The sequence below is a fragment of the Thermobia domestica genome, chromosome 8 (assembly GCF_964235325.1).
Source record: "Thermobia domestica chromosome 8, izTheDome1.hap1.1, whole genome shotgun sequence".
Lineage (NCBI taxonomy): Eukaryota > Metazoa > Arthropoda > Insecta > Zygentoma > Lepismatidae > Thermobia > Thermobia domestica.
This window is the reverse complement of record NC_137461.1, coordinates 195,207,869-195,232,038: the sequence shown is the minus strand read 5'-3', so window position 1 is coordinate 195,232,038 and position 24,170 is coordinate 195,207,869. Positions and strand designations below refer to the sequence as shown.

General features: G+C 32.8%; 1 protein-coding gene across 1 annotated transcript; it reads right to left on the bottom strand.

Annotated features, from left to right (window-relative positions):
- Positions 1-6,848: 6,848 nt before the first annotated feature.
- LOC145692411 (uncharacterized) lies at positions 6,849-23,094 on the bottom strand. Its single transcript, XM_081767717.1, has 4 exons — positions 23,006-23,094; positions 20,220-20,420; positions 11,825-11,978; positions 6,849-6,983 (listed from the first exon to the last, which is right to left on the bottom strand). The coding sequence occupies exons 1-4, from the start codon at positions 23,092-23,094 to the stop codon at positions 6,849-6,851; spliced, it is 579 nt and encodes a 192-aa protein (XP_081623843.1).
- Positions 23,095-24,170: the final 1,076 nt, after the last annotated feature.

The following is a 24,170-nucleotide window of genomic DNA, read 5'->3' as shown; positions in this document are numbered from 1 at the left end:
GAACCTATATGAATAAAATACATCATTCCTTAAAGTAACAAATACGGTGAACATACACATAGGATCAATAGACATATTACATAAGGGGAAATAGACTTCTGACAATACAAAATACATTTCATTTGCTCTCTGTGACGTTCTAAGGATTAGCGCGTGTGCCTTTAGTGTACGGGATGCAGGGTTCGATTTTCGCTGTGAGAAAATTCGGAATTTTAACTGTATTCAATGTTTTCGTGTTCACGTTCTGTCGTTCAAGTCTACTGGAAATAACTGTAATATGTATATACCGACTAGAAAATAGAGACAAGTTACCCAGATACGTTCGGTGAATTAGTAAACTGATAGAGAAGAAAAAAGTGGTGTAAAGCGCTTGCGCGCAGAACACTCTTAAAGGTTAGTTTGAGTCCCATCAAAGTAAGATTTTTCTTTTACCTGGTCTCTAAGTTTCTTTTTGTTTTTCTATAGGATTCGATTAAATACAACTTCGAATAGAGACCACGTTCAATTCATTGACTAACCCAAACATTCTTGCTAAAGATACAACCATGATTTATTATTATTATTATTATTATTATTATTATTATTATTATTATTATTATTATTATTATTATTATTATTATTATTATTATTATTATTATTTAGTAGTAGTAGTAGTAGAGTAGTTAAAGTACGAAGTTTAAAATGAGACGATGCAGCATTTAAATAAACTAAATGATAATTTATTTGATAATATTCACTTGTCCACCATACATTTGCGAGAGCTCGCTTTGGGAAATGAAGTGTATACAACATTGAATAGTAAAAATATTACAAAAGAAATATATTACTAAAAATATTGATTAAGTAATTGAATATAAACATACCTTTCCAATGAGAGTTGTATATAGAAATGTAATTATTTTAAAGTGCAATCTAAACGAATATTTGAGGCTTAATCCGACTAGAAATCGATAACGTACTCGCTAATATTTACTTCATTACTTCAATAATTGTTTATTCTTTTACGTATTATAATTCTCTTTTTATTTATGATCTTATCATTTTTAACGTGGAATGGGAAATGAATGTAGTATGCTATTTGTTATAAAATCTTTGAAATAGTGATGTTTTCGGGGCATACCTGACGGAGAATTTGAGACACTGTTAACCTAAAAAAAATTCCCCTTTCGGGGCTCATATGTATAGTCATTTGAAGTAAGTAAACTTGTTTATATAATCCCTCATTTGAGTTAATTATAAGATTAACTAAGTCCCTCGACTCTTATCTACTCTCCGGCGCCTTTCGTATCCGTGTATTTTAAACGTCGCACTGTATAATTTTACATGTACATCATGTAAACAAGAATTTTTGTGAGTACAAGTATTCAAAGACTCCCTTTTGTCATTTCGTCAGCCAGCGTTTCGCGTACTCACTGTACACACGCTGTGGTTATATTGTCGGTAGAATCTGTACGTTTACTCTATGACTAAAATTTCACTTGACAACACGGAAATTCACTTTGCGTAAGCCGGATTGAACCAGTAACCTTACGCACCAGAGGTGAATGCTCTACCACGTACCCAATGAGGAGCCTAAAATACAAAGAAATTGGTGTTGACTATAGAACATACTTTTTAACGAGGTAAAGGAAAAAAAATTACACACAAAACTGTTTCATTCTTTTTGTATTGTTCTGTATGTCTGTAACACTTTAACGTTGACTAAGTGTGTATACCCTTGTTATTCTCGTTGCAATATATATATATATATGTTTGTGTGTGTGTGTGTGTGTGTGTATGTGTGTGTGTGTGTGTGTGTGTGCGATAAGATCCGATTTAAAAGAAGAAATGTAAATGGTTTAGTGGAAGAAAAGGTTATGCCTGAACTCGACCATTATAAATAATAAATAAATAAATAAATGTTGTAATCTATCAGTATTCGTCACATCCATCCTTGCTTTGATCACTGCTGACTCTATCCGTCCTTCATCACATTCTGTACATTTGCAGCGTCGGAATCAAGGGTGCGTGCTCCGACAGATGTGCCTAAAATTATGATTCCCCTTTTATACCATAGGCGCAGTACTTATGGTCATAACTTACGTGATGTGAGTTTTAAACAGAAGTCTTATTTAATTCCCTTTTGCTACTTTGTGTATGTTTAGAACATATTTATTTCTCACGGTAGTGGAGACTACTCTTCGTCCTGAAGTTCCGTTAGTTTAATAAATCACTGTATTCTGTGGTGTAACATACCGTATAAATTGATCAGCGACGCTGCATTATATAGTTCCTATTTAGAGACTTGAACTGACCAATGAGTAAGCATGTCACACATAACAAAGCCACTTTTCGAACTTATTTATTAATTTTCAGTGCCCTTACTAAATCTGGTTTGGAGAATGTTATTCCCTCTGTGAAGTGTAATGGTAAACCTCTTTACATAGCACTTCCATTTTAATAAATATTGGAAGCGATATGAACTCTGACCATTATCCTTGAACACGTGGTATGACAAAACAGGCAATTAACCTTACTTTTAGAAACCATGTCTACGCCCGTCCTTGAACTTTATGTGTGAGTGTATTGGCCCTTACCAATTAATTTTGGGAATACAGGTGAACTGAAAATTCCAGATGATCTTATTGGGTATCTATAAAGTATATATATATATATATATATATATATATATATATATATATATCTTTATAACACACTTATTTTGTAGCATATGCTCACGATTTTGTTTTACATATACTTTCTGGGAATGTGTAACTGAATGTGTTCATAATAAAAATGTTAAAATTAGGGAGAAAATTATATTTTATAATGTGACAATGACCTGACAGTTATTTGCACTGAAAAAGAAAACAGTTGTTGGTACCCAATGAGGACAGGTATTGGCACTATTATAAGGCATATATTAGGGGATGAGTTTGAGGAAATACAAGCGTATAGACCCAAGTGAAAGTAATAACAATTATTCTGTTCAACAATATAAAATGTAGAAATTTTCGGCCTTGGACATTATGTAGTAAAAAATGAAACTGGGGAATGTACGATTTTTTCAAAGTAAGAAACGGAAATGCACAATCACTACTGTATATTTCAACGATTTCTTTAAATCCGTTTTATTAATCTCATCCTCATTTGTGACGCATTCGCTGTCGTCCTCTTGAACGTAGCACACATGACACACAAATCTATCTTCTATATCTTCCAGTGTGATTCTTATGGTACTTAGGAATGCATTAACCAAATTTGCATTCAACCTCCGTCCTTCGCAAAAAGAATGGCCGAAGACAGTGTTTGCAGGACATAACTTTGCTTCGTGCAGCTGACGATGAATTGTAGTTCAACCCCTTGTAAGCATTCTATGTTTTCAGTCCTTTGTCTTATTCAAGGTAAGAAGTTTGAAGACAACTTGTCCCGTCTGAACAATCGGGATGAACATCATCTTTTGTTTTCTTCGCAGGAGCTTTTCCTCTATTTTCTAACTCTTGTCTCTTCCTCTTAGACATCTTCGTTGCTTGCTTTCTAATCATTTCTTGGTCAGATATATTTTCACTAGTGCCATTAACTGACATTATATTTTTTTCATACGTAGGCGCCCATGCGTTCACTGCAAGGACAAACAAATTTGTTCAAAATTTATCATTGGATTTATTACTAGATCTAATTGCTAACGTTCAAAATTCCCTTGAAACTGGTTAAAAGCCTTAACAAAAAGTGTAAGATTTTCTTGCTTACACTATCGACTAGAGTTTACCTCCAACTGAAAGATTCTCGACAAAACAAACAAAGAGAACGCAGGCAGAGAGGATCACAGTTGACAGTGGCGGGAATTTTACAGCAACACGTATTCATTTTTCCATAGTGTATAGAGAAAACTACGCTAAGTACCAATAATTATCGGAGTGCCTACAACTGTGTAGTTTCCTCTCTTTAAATATAACATTATATACGCATGCAATTTGAGATGTTTATGCTTATAATAAAAATATTTCGAAATAATGTTTGGTGACGTTATTATTACCCTCTCCTTCTTCTAACAAGTTAAGGATCCAAATGGATGAATCGAGTTGTAGGATGAGACATAGTGCGCCTGACAGAGGATGTAAAGATATGTATAAGGAAAATGTTATAGCGGCTGAGCGCCATAAGAAACGGAAGGGGAGAGGATCAAATTTGGTGGGAGAATGGGTAGGTTATGTTATTGAAATACATCAAATAAACTGTTGAATCGTGAAAATTGTGAAAGATAGATAATACAAACGGTGGTAGTTTCACATATTGGTAAAAGAAGGATCAGCAGAGTATATTATGAACCTTCGACGACATTTTGAAATCCACCACTTTGAAATCTGTGATTTTTTGAAATGGAAAATTAGTCATGTGATATATCAATTAGGGCCAGCATGTTCTCAAAAAGCCAATTATGAACTTTAATGATCATTATCTTTACTTATTTGGAAGATTTAGGATCATCTTTATAGTTGTTTACGAAAATCTAGGAAACTGACACCCATACGTTGAAAGTTTGGATTATTTTAAACACGTGAAAGCTAAACATATCCGCAAGCCAAAGAAAAGTTAAATTTGATACTCAACAGTGAAATTTGATAATAATAATAATAATAATAATAATAATAATAATAATAATAATAATAATAATAATAATAACAGTAATGTAATAATATAAACTTGGATATCAAATTTCACTGTTAGACTTCTTGGATTGGAGACATGTGTTTTTGTTGAATAATCCAAACTTTCAACGTATGGGTGTCTGTCTCCTAGATTTTCGTAAATAACTATAAAGTTGATCCTAAATCTTCCAAATAAGAAAAGATAATGATTATTAAAGTTAATAATTCGCTTTCTGAGAACATGCTGGCCCTAATTGATACATCACATGACTAATTTTCCATTTCAAAAAGTCACAGATTTCAAAGTGGTGGATTTCAAGATGCGTCGGAGGTTCACAATCTACGCTGCTGTTTCTTCTTTTATCAATATGTGAAACTATATTGTCAATCTTTCTTTCGTTTGCATTGTCTTTCACTACTTTTACGATTCAACAGTTTATTTGATGTTTTTCAATAACATAATCTATCCCTTCTCTCACGAACTTTGATCTCCTCCCCATCCGTTTCTTATGGTGCTCAGCCGCTATAACTTTTCCCATATACATATTTGCACATCCTCTATCAGGCGCACTATGTCTCATCCCATAACTCGATTAATCTATTTGAACATTTTACTTGTAAGTAATGATCAAATGACTTTCCGTTGTTATAAGATTGAATGTCTTAGAATTGCTTTGCAGGTATTTGAATTTCTCAGATTATTTTTCGGAAATTGGTTGAAATATTTGTTGATTATTATTCAATATGAATTCCCATATTAGTATCCAAGAAAACGACGTACTTAAACGTTATTAAATGTGGTGATGTGCTTAATAGTTACGCCCTGCCGAAGACTGACGTGTTGGGAAATTTAAATTTTCTCTAAATACTTTAACACGCGTTACAACTTTTTCGATTAATTTTCAACCTTTAGAATATTTGTTAGTCATAAATATGTACCTTTTAAAGTTTGAGGCTACTAGCTTGTTCCCTTTAATGAATACAGTACCGAAATGAACAGAACTGTTCTTGGCCTTATTCGTCCGGTATGAGTGGTGCTTATTATATTTATGGAAGATACCTCTGTTTCGTGGCTCTCGAGGATCAGAAATGTAGTGCTGTAGTTCTATGGGTAGGGGAGGATCTGCCTTGTACCTATTATCCTCTAAGATACGCGGTTATTGTCATTTGCTTCTCTTCGCTTCTTTCACGATTTACAAAGAGTGCCTTACTCTCTTGCATAGGTTTTCAAGACCAGTTGACTATTCCGTTCTTCTCGTTTCCTTTGGCCTGAAGCGCATAATGTCGGACGTTAAACTCAAAGATTTCTTTTTTACACCGTTGATCCTTTGAATCTATGTATTGATTTGTGGGAACGTGCCGAAATTCAAATGCAATGCAATGCTTAGACGTTAATTTGTCCTGTAAGTTGTGTGTTCATTAACACACAAGCGAGTTCCTTACTCTTTATTATTGTTATCAAGTATCAGGTAGGGGACAATGAGGTTGGTTCGCATTATTTGAGCAGGCTACTCCTACACCACCCATGCTATAAAATGCACTTTTAACCTATAAGTGTCAGACTCTATACATGAGCACCTTATTCTTTGATGAGTACCTAAGAAAACGTACTCCTCTAAGATAAGTGTATGGTTAACCAATTCAGCATTTAACTTTCAAAATTAGATGCTTAACGTCCTAACGACAATCACCATTGAACTCAGAATCTCTCGGCGTGCAAGGCCAGTGGACATACTATTTAACCAAATCATGCTCCTCACTGACGAACACGACCACCGAAAAAGTGATGTTCATTCCTCACAAATTAGGCTACTTTCCAACAAAATTTCATGTAGATACAAAAATGTGTGAAAGGAAGTGTTTATATACACCAAAACTGTTATTGTCCGAGCTTGGGCAGAAAATAAAATAATTTTATGGTGTGGGTGATGAAATATTACTCACTGAATGTAGTTCAAATCCGTTGAACCCAGCATGCAATTTGCAAAGCTTGACAACCAAACACAATTTTATTTACGTATTTCTAAAATGATGGGCTACTTGCTTACCAAATTTCATTCATATTTTTAAATATCTAAAGTAAAGTGTACTCTCTCAATCTCTCCCTCTCTCTCACACACACACACATACAAACATATCACTGAAATAAAATGATACGCTTCAGTATGCTTCCGAATGGAACTAATAAATATACTAGGAACAGTTGTTATATATAAATAATTATACACACCTTTCTATATCAATAAGTTCAGAATTGGCAGCTAAACATAAACCGTATTCAGTTCTCATCGGATATTTCTCAAAAGGTTTCATACGAGCTGCATCTAATATTGGAACTTTCACATCATCCTTTACCTACATTAGAATTGAAATGCAAATTTATACATAACAATACTTAAATACAAAAGTAAATTTACTTAGAAATATTACAAAGTAAATTTGAAGTCCTTAAATTTGAATAATGTTTTTTTTTTTTTTTTTGGTAAGATTTGTGTCTGCGTGATCGTTCTTCCTTATATATGCATAAAATATTTAGAGAATACTATTATACTAACTAACTAACTAACTAACTCTATGACCTATGGAACCCGGCGATTCAATGACGCGTTCACAAAAGCTTTCCACTGACTTCTATCCTTAGTTAACTGCATCCAGTTTCTACTTTGTATTCCAATCTCTGCGAGATCCATCTTTATTAAGTCCTCCCATCTACGCCTAGGTCTTCCTAATGGTCGTTTTGTGATTGGTCTTTCAGTGAAGACTTTCAAAGCGTTTCTACTTTCTTCCATTCTAGCTACATGACCTGCCCACCTAAGCCTCCTAGACTTGATGACCCTAACAATGTTGGGTAAACCGTATAAATTATGTAGTTACTCGTTATGAAGTTTAAGCCATTCCCCATTCCCGTTCCTCTTGGTTCCGAATATTCGTCTCAGGATCTTGTTCTCAAATATTTTCAGTGTATGTTCTTTCCTCAGAGTAAACGACCATGTTTCGCAAACATGCGGAACAACAGACATGATTATAGTTTTGTAAATTTTAATCTTCAAATTCTTCGACAGAATTCGCGACAACAAGAGATTTTGAACCGAATAGTAACACGAATTCCCTGCTTTTAGTCGACATTTAATTTCTTTGTGAATATGATTTTCCTCTGTTTATAAGAAATTTAATTATATGTGTTTGAGCTTGTTAGAAATGAGATTTTTGTTGCAATGTAAAGCTTTATAATTATGAGGTCTAATGATTTTATCGTCACAAGAAATTTTTCAGCTTAGGTGAATAGTTATACTAATGAGCAGGGCCCGGATCTTGTTGACAAGTCAACTTTTTTCTGCTACGCATAGGACAAGGCAAGTTCAAATAAGAGCGTTATCGATCAACTCTAAGTTCAAAAAATATAGTTTTTTAGGGTCAACTTTTGGCCACTTTTTGCCGTTTTGAAATTTCAGGTCATTTTTTAATATTTTAAGGTAACTTTTAGGTCACTTATGGTCTTTTTATTCCTTTTTTCTACATAAGGAAATCTTTAAAAGAACACGGTTTACGGATGTGGAAAAGACGAAGTTGAACAATCTCTTTTCTTACTTCCTGACTATTGGAGTGGAAAAACTGCATTCTTAACAAGCTAATGATAACTAAACTGTAGCTGGTTAACGAAAGGTGAGGGTTGGTAGGTGGCCAAACAGATAGTTTTGGGTTCTTGACCACAAAGAATGGGATCACTGATTAACTAAAAACGATTAGAAGGCGTACAAGGGTTTTAAACAGGTTTTTATCTATTATTTTCATGTAGTCTACACTTGCTAACAGTGGCAGATCCAAGGGGGGCTATAGGGGCTTTAGCCCTTCCCCTTGACGCTCAGGTATTCACTGGATAAAATGGACTTCAATCCTGCTTTACACTGGATAAAACGACAAAATATGGTTTAGCCCCTCCCTTGATCATATCCTGGATCCGCCCCTGCTTGCTAACTTTTATTGTTTAAGAGTGCTTCCTAGTTTCAACTCGAGAGTGAATTTACGCTTTCAATACTTATAATTCCGTTCAATGGACTGATCAATAGAAATAAATTATCAATGGACTGCAACTAACTGAAACAAAACTTTTTGAATATGAGTGAGAAATGTTAATTAAAAATCCAATGGATATTAAAAAGTGTCAATGTTTAACGAAATAAAAGTTTGAGAAAACCTAAGTTTTAAGGTCATTTTTTATTATTTTTAGAGTCATTTTACAGGAATTTTAGTGTCATTTTATAGGTCACTTTTTAAAAATTTTTAGGTCAACAAGATCCGGGCTTTGCTAATGAGTCCTGTAGCTAGGAAATTTTTCTCTATTTTCTCAATATCCCTATTAGTGCTGCAATATATGTAGACCTACTTGTTTTGTTGGTATAGATTTCTAGTTCAGTTCATATATCAATTTGCTTCTGATTAAATGCTTGTGTGTCTATTATAGCCACGTAAATGAATTTTTAAGTAGTTTGGGTTTCGTTAAGCTGATGTTTCGTCGTAAGTGATAAATCACTTACAAGTATGTTTTTTGGTGTATAACTGCTATTAGAGTACGTTTGTTCTAACTCGGAACACTTCCTGCCAATGCAGTTGGTTGGCCTTTAAAATATTTTCTTCTAGCACTCACTTGAACGTTTTAATTAAATATAAGTCTTATTGGTTATGTTGTGTAGATGACGTTAGTTTTCAACGAGCCCATCAAGTGAGGTCATTGCTATTTAGCGGGTGTTTGAAGTGCTTAGTTGCCATTCGCGAAAGAGTATGTTACAATTGTTTGTGAATGGTATGGAGGTTTGCTGTGTTTCCTAGAGTATTGTAACTTTCAACGTAACCGTGGCATGGAAACAACACATTGCACACAGATCCCTTCTTTACACGGAAATCATTCCAAGATTAGAAAAAAACTCACCGTAAATGGAAAATCGGATTACTTCTATCAATATTTAATTTTTGAGGTAACACTATGCAAATACGCGGTTTGCTTGTTTGTGTGTTTGTAATATATTTGATGATAGAAAAGTGTGATGAAAACTAGCTAACGTGCTAACATGCTTTAGGTTACAAGACGGAACATACTTATCACATTGAGTTTGTTTGAAATCAAATAATGTTAGTTGATGTGGTTTGATTTGTTCTTAATAATCAATGTTATGATAAAGTAAATGTAGGAGGTATATGCTATTTTGTTCCATTTTAGAAGGTAATAATAGACGTAAATATGCATTAATAAACAAAATACCACGTTAAAAATTGATACTTTAATTACATATGGAATAATACAGTATTTATGTTATAGTGCGCTAAAAGTAAATGATATAATGACATGAAAAATCTTACGTTACTTTCTGTTGAGGTGGTTCTTAAACAATCGATTGATACTTAGATAGCTACAGGCATATAATATTCACTACCGATGACTTTTCAGAACAGAACACGATATTACCTTATAATAATTTTGAGCTTCAGTTGTGTAACACAATATCTTACCTGTTCCGTTATAACATTATATTAATGTAAATTACGGTTCTAAGAGAATAAGTAAAACATCTCATATCCGAGTGTAACGAGAAACGCACGAATGAAGAAACTGTAGTATATGAAAAAGATAATAAGCCAATGAGTGTTCTATAGAATTGAAACAGAGTTATCATACAGTAGTTTGTTGACTCTGTTATACAAAATAATATAACGTACTGTTATGCTTGTTTCCAAGTTACCTGACATATGTTTCGGTAACGTAATCAAAAAAATCGTAGGTTATTAAATACAAGGAATCAATTGTCACAATTACTAATTTACGAAAGTGTCCGAAGAGAGGTCATATTTATAGTTAGAAGTCAAACGATCGTACGAAATTAATAAGGATTTGTGACATAACGTACATATCTCATAATTATATCAGTTAACTTATGGTGAAGCAGCTAAACTCCAACTCAAACAACTAAATTGTTCATAAGTATTGCATTTCTAACAATTGATACAAATCGTTGTTTGAAACAACTGTAGTGAAAAAAGATTTAGAGTCTATTTTCTCAACTTATAATTCTAATTGAGAAGATAAAACTATCTTGTCTTCGATTTGGCAATCCTGTGTTCACCTGCTCTAATAGTAACATTCCGTAATCCATTAGTAGAGTTAAATTGCGTAGAGAGTCTTTGAAAAAATACGGAAAATACAAATCCGATTTAACCTGCTACGCTTTTATCCATAAACGTTTAATATACAATGTGTCCTTAAAGTCCGTTGCCACCCCGTGTATCTTCGAATCGACTAAGAATATGAGAAAACGGAAAAGTACGTCCATCATTATTTTAGGGATCTTCAATCCTGAGCTATGAAAGGTGCACCCCAGACACCCCCGTATAGTGGTACGTGGGGTTAACTTGAAAGTTTCAAATGGAAAAGGGGGTCGAGTAATATATCGTTGGAAAGGCCTGGACAAGAGAAATACTTCCCCGAAAGTTTCAAGTCTCTATCTTGACCCCATCCAAAACGACGGAGGTTCACGTTTTGTGTCCATAAAATCCGTTGCCGCCCCGTGTATATTCGAAACAACTGAGAATATGATATTTTTTTAAAAAAAAAAACGATCGCTCGCACACCTATTTAGGGGTGTCAGGAGTGGACCTTATATAACTCAAAACTCAAGCCCCTTAAAAGAATGATGGATGTGTTCCTGCGTTTTGTCATATTCCCAGTTGTTTCGGAAGGTAACATTAACAACCGAATAACCCGAAATGTTGATTTCTTTCATTCTTTATGTTAGTGTAAATGTATTTACAGGGGCATAATTCCAGTTGATTTTACTATTCCTGTACTATCCCTGTAAACATGCACATATATATGTAAACATACATTTACTTTACCCATAACATTATTATAAAATTACAAAATGGATACTCAAAGTTTGCTTGCATATTAGCAAACTTCCGGTTTTAATAGGGGGAACAAGAATGTGTGCATCATATTATTTTGGATATTGTTTACTTATAATATCCATCCGAATAATTTTCGTTTCAACTCTTGTACATATTGCTAAAGAACAGAACAAAATAAATCTATTAATTTTATTATCATTACTGGTAAAATAGTTCCGGAGTCTATATGCATGGTAATTTCATAACGGTCCACTAAAATGTTAATGTTATAACTAACTACTTAAGTAAAACGTACTAACCATGAGCCTAATTTCATTGAGTGTATTGTTAGAAGGAAGTTTCACATCTTTGTATTTCTTGAATGTTTTCAAACTGGAAATGTTCAAATTTCCAATAGATGACACATAGTCAACATAGATCTTAGTTTCCTCTTTAGGGAGTTTCCCGAACCACCTAGAATTAAAATGCTAAATATTACAATGTTCTTCATTAATACAAATAATTGAATTTACTGTCAGATTAATTTTATTACAAATATAACAATATGTTCGTTCGAATAACAGTATTTATCAATTGTTCTCTTTTATTTCAAAATATATGTCAATGTAAGTAGACATGAAATTACATTCTAAGCATAAGATGAATAAATGCATCCTCTCTATTAACTGTTTGTAAAAGAAAAATACTTCAACGTACATACACAGCAGAAAAAACATATATGGAGACTATTTCCTAAATTCTTAAGCAAACTTTTTTCAAAACTCATTTTGAAACTCTAAAACAAATGTGATTAATAATATATGAATATTTTTAATAAGACATGAAAAGGGTTTAATTCTAAATAGCGTCAATAAAAACAGTATTATTGTTATTATATTGTCAATAAAAACACAACGTCAAAAAACACACTATTATTGTTATTATATTGTCATTAGCGCTCAATACATGACTACCTCAGAATTATCGATAACTATATTTATCACAGCAATAATGAATACTAATTATTCATATGGAGCATACGCTTTCACAAGAACATGTATGGTTATTTTACAGTTAAAAGAAATCAGTAGTCAAATTCATTTAATATTGAAAAGCATGTGTGTGTAAAATCTCCGACATTATCAGCAATCTCAGAATACGTAAAGAAAACTTAAAAACAGGATGAACAGATACACAGTGGGCGGATAATGACAGAGAATTGATAGTAATCAGAAATTTGTGATGACGTCTCTTTTGCTTTTCTCCTTTAAATTTGGAGGCCTGATTGTTCAATTCAGTATTACAAAATATTGTCCTCTAAAAAGTGGAGTATTATGAGAAATATATGAAATTGGAAAGTTAACCGTTAATAGCCAATTTATGTTATAATATTATTGTGAGTTGACATTTGGATATGTCATACATTAAGACGTGTATTTGAAAATACCTGAAGAACATACGATCTACCCGGGGAAATGTCTTCTATTTTAATACATTTTGATTGAGGTTTTCGAATTTGATCTCGAAATCACTTTATTTATTTTATTTACCAAGTAACCAAGAAAGTTCGCTCGGTTTCAGTACAAAAAAGAAAAGTTCAATAAATGTTTACCTTATGTTTATTCTGCAAAATATCCACCATCCGCTTCTTTAACTTTCTCCCACGTTTTACAAGCCTGTAGATGCCACTTTTGAAGAAATCTTTGTGTTGGGAATAAAAAACACTCCGCCACCGCGTTTTCAATCTCTTCTCGAGTTTTGAATTGGGAATTGCGCATACGGTTGTCCACAGACAAAAAGATTGTAGTCTAATGGAACAATGTCTGGTGAATACATTGCATGTAGCAGAAGTTCCCAGTCGAGAGAAGAAATCACCTCCAGGGTCATCTTTGCTCTGTGATGTCTAGCGTTGTCTTGGTGGACAAGAACAATCTTCGTATTCACTAGTGCAGTTTTCTCTGCAAGGTATTCGGCTACTCTTTGCAATTGTGCTGAGTACACCTATTTGGTTATGGTTTTAACACTTTCCAAAATCTCACAGTATGCAAGCCCTTGTTACAGCGTTCGACACGGACATGGTTCACTGCGAATACTTGATCTCGAACTGTCGAATGCAACCTGTTTTTTTTTTTTTTTTTTTTTTTTTTTTTACGTAAGCCGACGTGCCAATGACTCAACTTTCAGAAACTGCGACATGCAGGTACTCCTGGCTGCAGAAATGATTACTACCGCACGAAAAATGATTACTACTGCACGTGTAAAAACTGTATGAACTTTATTGGTTGCCTGGTACTTACAGCTGATTAATATATTTTACAAATATCCAAAATATGATATTTCCAGGATGCGTAATAAATGTAATTCTATGAAATATAAGACGTTTATTAATATTATACATTGTGCTTTTGTCGCTCAGAATTGATATGGAACGACACATTGTTTTTTCTACGCACACTGCAAATTCAATGTTCCTAATAATTGAAAAAGGAAGAGTAAGTAAAAGAAATGGCTTTTGTACTTCTCACGAAAATGTAATACCTCATGATTCAATGGTCGTTATTTTCACGCCATTGACATTCAGTGTGCTTGTTTGGAGCATTAGGTTTGTCACAGGCGATTTTGAATAGTAATAATATTTCTTCTATTTTCAAGGCGATTCCCTGCTTCCGGCATTTCTTTTACTTTCATCAACAGCTTTTGTTCCATACATTTCAAAATATTTTCGTCGTACATTCTCATAAAAAGATATAATTCCTCAATTCACACACACACACACACACACACACACACGTACATCTTCTGGAATTCCTGACAATAAAAATTTGTCTTCCAGATAAGGCTCACTATTATTTTTTAGGTTAACTTCCTTCAGGAGATGATTAATATCTAACCGGGTAAGTGGGCGACACATGGAAGTAATTCAAAATAAGCAAATCTAGTGAAAGAATACTTTGCGGAGCAATAAAACCTTATAGATAATTTTTTGTAATTATGATTTCCCACAATTCCTTATAAAATTTTTAATACCGCGGAATGATGCGCTTTACTTATTTTTAATATAGATAAATAAAAATATGAAATAAGTCAAAATATTAAACAAATAAATGATGTGTATATACGTAAATCATATTTTTTAAATAGAAGTTATAGAAATAAATATGCGTTGAATGTCGTATGAAAAGTTAGATTATCGTACCTCATTTCGAGAAATACCATATGTTATAAGCTAAAAATAATATATTAAAATGTACCATGGTTCCTAGCTTGCATTAAGACGTGCACATGTATTGAAATGTACATTAAACAGTCGGATGTAAAACCAACATTGTTTGGATATCCCTACATCAGGCTATGTTACAGAATTAAACATTTTTTTAGAAGAAAAACGAAAACTCGTCACGATGTAAATTAAAGACCACAAAAATTGCGATGTTTACTACATTCTTTTCAAATTACAAATAAGTAAACTTCGAAAGTTGTTTTGTTGAAAAGGAAAAACAGGATATGTAGTTTTCTTCAAAAAAAAAAAAAAATAGTAGCCAGCCACAAACCCCGCAATACACAGCAATAATGAAGATTGTGGACAGTCGAGGCGCTTCTCCCGATTATTTGTTTGCCGTTATTTCCAAGTAGTACAAATTGTACGTTTGTGGTTACTTCCAGCATGCGTAATTGCTAGACTTATCAAAAGCAACAATGTCTAAGGTGAAAACGACAAACAACTCAAGGTGAAACTTCATAAAAATGTATAGTGAGCAGAAACCAACTTCCTTTAAGATGAATAATTTAATACTGAAGATTTAATACTAAAGATCCTTAACTTTAACGAGGCACAACAAACTTCGTAATTGAATCAGAGTCTTGAACAACCTGTTTTACGATCACAGTTTAATGAGAGCTGTTTAAACTCAACACTAAAAGTAGAAGAGTTTGTGTACGGCAGATGCCAAAGAAGATACCCGAAGGAGATTTTCGTACTGCCTAACTTCTGCTGTTCACCATTGTGGCAGCTCCCTGCTAGTGTGACTCATAATTTCATGATATATAATAGGCTTTAATGTTACTTTAAAAAGAACACATTATTCTCAGTGGTTTTGAGTATAATTATTTCGAGTGGTCAAGTACATCGTCTCCTGCTTATGTTTCGTGATAGTGATACAGGCTTCCTAGATATAATAAGCAAATATAGTCAGATATGTTGAGGCATGATTTGACAATATTAGAAAAATCGAAATCATTTCTGTTTTTCTCAATCTTCCAACTAATCTTCCGGAAATATTAGATACTATGATTACTTTAAAAGTAATGAGTCATGGTCAAGTTTTTTCTCCTACGTTTCTGAGACAACTGAGTATTTCATATAAATGACGAAGTACCTCATATAAATGACAACAAATTAAAACTTAGCTTTATTTAGCGTTGTCAAACGTTACTGTCTAGAAACCTTTCTTGCAAAACCGTAACAGATTCAAATCATTTAAGTTTAAACTTAATATTTTTGGTTTCGTGTCCCCTATTTTGTTTCTTGAGTTTTGATGAGAATTCATTCAGAAAAGGTTTCGTTACACTATACATTCTCTCTAGAGAACTGTAAGCTAATGAGGGTTATAAAGTAGAGTCTAGTTGTGGTGAAAGGTTTATGGTTTATTGGTAATGAATATCCGGGAGATTAAGAAATAATGACGGTATTAGGATCATATTGAGGTGTACGTGTTGTAAGAAAAATAGTCGATGAGTAATTGATTATGAGCTTGTAACGAAATGACGTATCTTATTTAGTTTGATATTGCATAGGTAATCTGGGGTTCAGGTTATATGTGATTTTAAAGGATCTTCAAATCTCAGAATTATTTCCGAAAAATCAGTTTTATTATATAGACTTATCTGTGCTTTTAAAGCATCAAACTACTTCAAATTTTCTTTTCTAAACCTATGTCATTCGGAAGATAATCTGAATTATCGTTTATTGTAAATTTGGCAAGGCAAAAGTTTTACTTACAGGTTAATAGAAAACCTTAGTAACCTTACAGGGTTATTTTTAAAGTTTGAACGACTTTTTCTGTATTTTTAATATTCTTTTGTTCAACTTTAGTTACCAGTAACTTCAATTTTACATTCTGACAGTATTAGTTATATTTATAGTATTGTGTTGTTGAAAATGATAATTTTGTTCCATACAATAGACATTACGGAGAATTTATTGCACTGTTTGTTCTCCTTTCGCTATGGTACTCGAAATGTTACACTTTCGTGTAGATGTAGCTTTAGAAGTAATAGAATAGCAATTATGCCGCAGTAGCAAATGCTAATAAAAATATAGCAATCTTACAATCTTCGTGTAAGGCTGATAATAAAAATACCTGCTCTAAACTTTCTATATGGATTCTACCCGTTTCTATATCAAAGGGCTCGAAATTATTAATAGAAGCCATCTTTTTTTCAAAAGCTTGACATTATTATTACCGACTGCGCCAGTTGTTATTCTATTTCTCATAGAATCTGGTAAGGTAAGCTCTTGCCTTAATTATCCTTAGTATATCAATGCCTTTAAATTTAAAATTTCTTCTTTAAAACTTTTCACATGAATGTTCACTACTCATATTCAAGAACATTGCACTTTATTCTATACTCTTTATTTCTTCTTTCTATAATAACATAGCTTATTCTCTGAACATCTTCACATATTTTGACATAATTACAATGAGGACAGTATAGCTATTTGACAAATAAAATTCAATTCAGCTAACCCAAACATTGAAAGGATGTTAGGCAATAATTTTTAGTATTCATATGCGGTAAAACACTTCTATATAGAATGAAATTATCTATGTTTCATTGTATGCCTGAGGAAAATAGTTACTTGCTTTGAGGGCAGAATGCAGACTGAAAGTATTTGAGAATACACTCGTAAATGAATATTGAAACAGAAAGACAAATGGAATAATTAATGAGGGGAACTTCAGAACGGGGAACAGCAAAATTTACACGATAAAGTCATAAACTCTAGGGTGATAACGTGGGCAGGCCACGTTGTGAGACTGGGACAAATTATGAACTCATTTCAAATTTTAACTGGAAATCTAATCAAGAAAAATAGTAAGATGAAAAAAAATTGGGAAACAATATTAACACCTTAACCGTAATGCCGGTCTGTGAGACCTTGAACAATAGCTGTTTTTCTCGTGTGGTACCCTGATTCACCCAGCTTCTTCCATATCTCAACAGCTTCTCCCTCTTCATCCCTCTTCACAATTATATTGTTGTTGCTCAGTTTGAGTGGGCGACTCGATTGTTACAGTTTGTTTTTCATATCACTTCTTGTCTCTCAGAGGGAACCGGTCAAAACCCCCACAGCCAAAACCCCAACACTCAAGAAATGTCAAAACGCCCACACAAACGGTCATAACCCCCACACAAATGGACAAATCTCCCAAACACACGAACGGTCATAACCCCCACAGCCAAAACCCCCGCACTCAAGAAATGTCAAAACGCCCACACGATCGGTCATAACCCCCACACAAATGGACAAATCTCCCAAATACACGAACGGTCATAACCCCCACAGCCAAAACCCCCACACTGGTAATCGGTCATAACCTCCAACGGTCATAACTCCCACACAAATTGACAAAACAGCCACACATAGCAACGGTCACAATTCCCACATAAATGGACAAAACCCCCACACAAATGGACAAAACTCCCACACAATCGGTCAAATCTCCCACACTCTGAAATGATCCTGGTTGTATGTCTTGCCCTTGTACTTTTTAATAACATTTTTTATTTCACTTAAACCGATGTTGAAACTATTCTTCTTGCACTGTTTTGTAATGACAAAAACACCAAAGTGGGCGTCGAAAAGACCCGCAACAAAGACGTGCAATCACGGTATTTTCAGAGTGTGGGGGATTTGTCCGATTGTGTGGGGGTTTTGTCCATTTGTGTGGGGGATTTGTTCATTTGTGTGGGAGTTATGACCGATCGTGTGGGCGTTTTGACCTAGACCCGTCTCAGATACCAGATATTACGGTGAATGTAGCTTTCACGCCGAGTTTTCGTACCGCATATTACGTTGTTTCTACTAGTTTTGTTATAGTAATGTACAGTTTGTTATAGTTTTAGTAACATATGCTACTCTGGAGACATCATGGAAAAGTCAAGTACAAGTAAACAGATTTCAATTCGAATAATAGATTTAACTATAGATGTTTACTATGTATGATTACTATAGACAGAGGTGCTTATATATAGTTGATGTTAGATGACTGTGGCAGTAAAATAAGTAATCCTGTGGATGACTCCGATTCTAATCCGAATAACGTACTTTCATAAAAGGAAGCACAATAAGACTCAAGTTATATGTGTGATAGTGTAAATAAAAGTGAAAAGGATGATGGAATGTGAGATATCAGAGAAGACTGGACTACTTACTGATAATAGTAACCTTCCTGTGTATATTTTTGGTCGATTGAGAAAAAACGAGAATGGTGCACCATATCCATGATGCACAAAGAGCAAGCTGGAAACAGTCGTGTTCAAACCCCGACACACAACAAATTTAAGGGAGAATTACAGGGATTCACCAATCACAAGAGAAGGATTAGAAATAATAACGATATAAAAATCTTAGAAACTTGATATTTGGCCCAGTTCACACAATTATCTTGCAATAATGTGACGTTTGCAACAGTAAGAAATATCTTGACTGACCTATCATACAAATCAACCTACTGAGAAACAGACAGTATTGAGGTCAATGTGGTTGAAGGTTTGCTATTTCTGACATCAATTTTGAAATCAAATCATGAAACTGTTTTGGCAATGTTCTCAAAGGATGTTTGTGACAGACCGTACTTCAGTGCAATGCGAAAAAGTGAGACTAAGTAGTTGAAGACAAAAAGTGAAAGTTCAATATTTGGTTTCATTTGTACCTTTTCGTAATGATAATGTAATTAACAAAAGTTCTTAAAACATATATGTAATTATTTTTATTGCATTTGTGTATACTTTTGTCAAATATTTGAAAGTTATAATATATACTTGTTAGTTAAAAATAATATGTACTGTAAAAGTTCATTCACAAAGTAAGTTTAACCATTTGACATAATTGTAGAAGGAATAACATAAAGATATCTGTGGCCTTCTATCAGTTAAGTTGTAAAAATATATGGTTTATATATAGAAATTATGCGCCGTTCTCACAGAACATGTATTGCAGTTCACGTTGCATGAGCTATATTACGGTTACAGTGTTAAGATGAAATTCGAAGAAATGGGAATACAAGATAGGAATTATACGTAGTAGCCAAGAGGTCAATGTCAATGAAGGTGTTTGTGAATATAGTATTGACCCTCCGTTCGATAAGCAAAGGAATTAGTTAGTTAGCAAGCATTTGGATATTGGGTTATGGATTATCAAAGATATAATCCAAGTCAACTTTTTGAGCTTCCCATTCGATTACCGAACTTGATGAACTCATTAGAAAACTTCGACATATTTATGGAACTGGACACGTCTAAGACATATAAAATTTATTGTTCTCTCACTATGGTAAATTATCGAGGAATATGATATTCATATCTATATTAAAACATGAATACATTAATCGAATATGTCATTAAACGCTAATAAATAATTTTGCATTCTCTGCTTCTTCTTTAAAATAAGGAGAGATGAAAGAAAATGCATTTCCAATAACATTTACTTACGTTTTTACAAGTTTCTTCGCTTTCCTGCTGCTCGTTACTGGGTTATTACAAAGTATAACAGATGGGTACCTAAAATTCCAATCCTGTCGATTTCTGTCAATTGTTATAACAGTTGGACTCTCTTGATACTTTCTCCATGATATCAGAATAACCATCACTGTTGCCAAAATACATGCCGTTACGCAAATCAACCAAAATATTCTGAAAAACACATGTTAAGTAATACAGACTGAAACAGGTTTTGTGCTCAAGTAATGTATACAGTAAAATGGTTAGTGTTAAAAAAAAACTAGTTTGTTTCTCATCTCCAGGATAAAGACCAGTCATATTACCTGCAGGATATATTGACTAATTTCAAACCCTTTTGCTGTTGTAACGTCAAAATCATAAATGTGTTTAATTCCTAGTAACAAACGACAAGTTATTTATGTTGCTGTTTCTTAATTAAAATATACTTATATTTGTACAAAATCTACTTATGAAACGCAAACAATACGGAGATATCACTGATATAATACAGTAGAAAAGTGTTTCAGCATACATGCTTTTATAAAGTTCCAAGTTATCAATAAGTAATAATTTATTTCCTAACTTATGTGGCTATGAATATTCGGTTTTTAAACTGTCCATGAATTACCCTTATTTATTTTATCACAAGAGTGAATGCTTACAGTAGTCTTGTATTGCGTTACAATTATATTTTGAAGAAGTCGTCTATTAGTTCAACAGTCTTAATTCTTTTTTCATCCAGCATTATTTAAATAGAGACGCTATTTTGGTGAGTAAGTTCTCGCTTTTGCTATTAGAATTCAAACAGTAAACCTTGTTTAAAATACTTATTCTTAGGTCTTATGTGCTTTGCTTTATTAGAGGTCTTATATCGTTTATATTAAATTGCTTGTTTAAAACTTTTCTCCTAATATCTAATTTAATTTGCGTTCCCTTTAGAATATACAAATATTTTAATTTTATTTCACTTTATGATTGATCAAAACGCTAAATTGTTTTCTTCAATCTGCAAATGGTACTATTTTATATCTTTTAGTTATTCGTTCCTTTTAAGATTGAGGTGGCCTCGGTACTGATGTTTGACATTAATCTCTTAATGTGTTATGGCTGCAGTGGCTCAGTGATAGCGCGTTTACCTCTTGTGCTTGGGGTTCCGGGTTCGATCCCAGCCCTCATCAAGTGAACATTGTGGTGGACAAATACCATGTGCGTGGTTTTCTCGGAGTTCGTCCGTTTCATCCCACTTCCTTTATTCCACCATTTCATTCATTACTCATCATCACCGTCTCCTTTAGCGTAATCGGCATATCTGTGGGACGTAAAACTAAAAGATTTCATTTCATTTTTTCTTAATGTGCTAACCAACAATACTAGAACGCATGATGTAAATTACTTTGGAATAATGAAGAAGTACACTTTTAAAAATTAAGACTTCAAGCTTTAATGACTTTTGATACCAAACTAAATCTAAAAGTACTCAAACTCGTATTTATAATAATATAATAGCATTACTTTTTTCCAATATAAACCCTTTGTCATGTTATTATTTGATCCTACTCTTCGTTAATAATATATTAATATTACGTTATATCAACTTTATTAACTGGTTTGTTATTCTTTATTTTTGCGTTTCTTATTGTTACAAGGTAGAAAAATTACTTTAAAAAAGAATATTTATTTTTATTAGTTATTTTTTATAGTAACAAATGGTTGGTGATACATAATCTTTTATTGTTAGGGTTATGGTTCCAAACCTCCTATATATTTAGGTGCCCTTTTTTTTAGAAGTACTTGACGATTAGAATGAAAATGAATTTCTACATGTAGAAATTTATATTCATTCTCATTTTCAAGTATTCCTTTGTTTGCAAAACCACAAATTACGTGATTTGAATTGTGCTTATACCAACCGTTAATTGCAAATACGTTCGTATTATATATAATCATGTTCAAAAGAAAACAAGATTATTAACTCTTTCTAATGCGTTTAACATATATAAGCAGACATTATACATGACGGAAATTTAATTAGGGAAAATGCCACCAATATCGTTTTGATTACCTTTATGGATTGTGTGATTCTATTTGCAACAGTTATTTTCTCAAAGTAAGATTTTACTTAATTAATAATACCTAAGCGTGAGTGTGACAAAACCGGTGAGAAGTGAAACTATGTTGTGTTCACGTGATTGACTTTCAACCCACTATTATCTTGTAACTGGGAGAAGTCCATTGGAGATTCGATTTATGATGTTTGCAAAAATTTTATGGTTACAAATATTCAAATATATCTAAGAATGTTATTGCTCTTTTACTAAAGTATTCATTACTATACATGTCACACATTTTACTGTAAAACAGGTAATTCATTCTCAACGAAATTAAATAATTTTCAAGGAACGTTTTTAAATTAAGTAATACTATTCATTTAAAAACTGAATTTATTACAGAAGTTTTTAGTATCTCATAAACAACGCACTCAGTTTGCTTGATAAAACATACATGAAATCAGTTTTAGTTAACTAATTACCGTTCTCTATATATAAATACTGTATATCGTTTCGTCTATAAGTTAAAGTAAATTTATATCCTACGTAGCTTTAAAATTAATGAGTAGGTTTAAAATTAAATGCATACTTGTATTTTATTTCCTTATAGATTTGATAAAATTACTTTTAGTTCTAAGCAAAAAATAACTACATAATTTACCTTTAGCTGCCCTATAATATGCTATTATATAAATTGGTGCATTTTAGTTTAAACTTATGAATACTAACCTTGCCCAAATAGATCGTCCTTCATTCACTATTTCAGGAATACCATGAATAGATGTCTCTTTCAAATATGTCTGAGTGAAAAATTCCATAGTGTTATGATCAGCATCATTTATATGCATCCAAGTTGCTTGTTATTACAGTTTCAATAGAATACAAGTATTTCACGTAGCACATAAGTTTGTGTTGGAAAGTTATTGCAACTGAAGGTGATAGAAATAATATTATATTATATTTTATTACACTTCCCCTTTGTTAAAAACATGGAAAGAAAGCAAAGAATTCGAGACAATGGCGTAGCAGAATGTTACTAGTGTACATGTATTCATAGACCCATGCACAATATAATTGTCAACTACCCAATATGTTTTAAGTGTTAAGGTTTACCTCTCATAAACGTCAACATTAATGGTGTCCCCTTCTTCTATCCCTCTGCTTGGGTAAGAAATAGTGAATAAAACTGTTATCTTACAGATCTTTCGGTTGCAAATGCAAAAATTAGCATGTTTTCGTTTTGGTATCTAGATAAAGTTCCACCTGTGTTTTGTTGTACTTATGTGTTGCATTATGCTACGCACACATTCGTAATATGCACATAATTGTGCATAGTAGCTGTCGTAATTTACTTTGGTGAGTGTAGGTGGGGAGTCTTAATGCGAATAGGAGGTTGATGACATATTGCATGAAGATTTATACAAGATACGAAATGCATGTTTTTTTTTTATACACCCTGGTAGGATTAAGTAAGTTTTACATCATGCAAATATAGATAGAATAGTAATATTATAAGTACTCTAAATTCCACAAAATAAGAGTATAGTCAACCAAATAAAATATACAAATTTCATACGAAATACCATACGGTATTACATATTTCTTCAAAAGTTACCATAGAATGCCACACTCTTAATTTAATATAGAAAACTTAAGAAAATTTATGTACTACGTCAGTAAAAATTTGAATTTCTAAATCTGTTTCTCTAGAAAGATGTTTAAATAAGAATACTTACATAATACGTATATGTGAAGTGTATTAAATTCATGCAGTTTGGCAGTATGATGAAAATAATTATTAGTGGTTATTTCATTAGCAACTTTGCCTCAAGTTGGCAATTTTGTTATAAATTTATGTATTGCATCAAACATAAAAGAAAGAATTAAATAAACC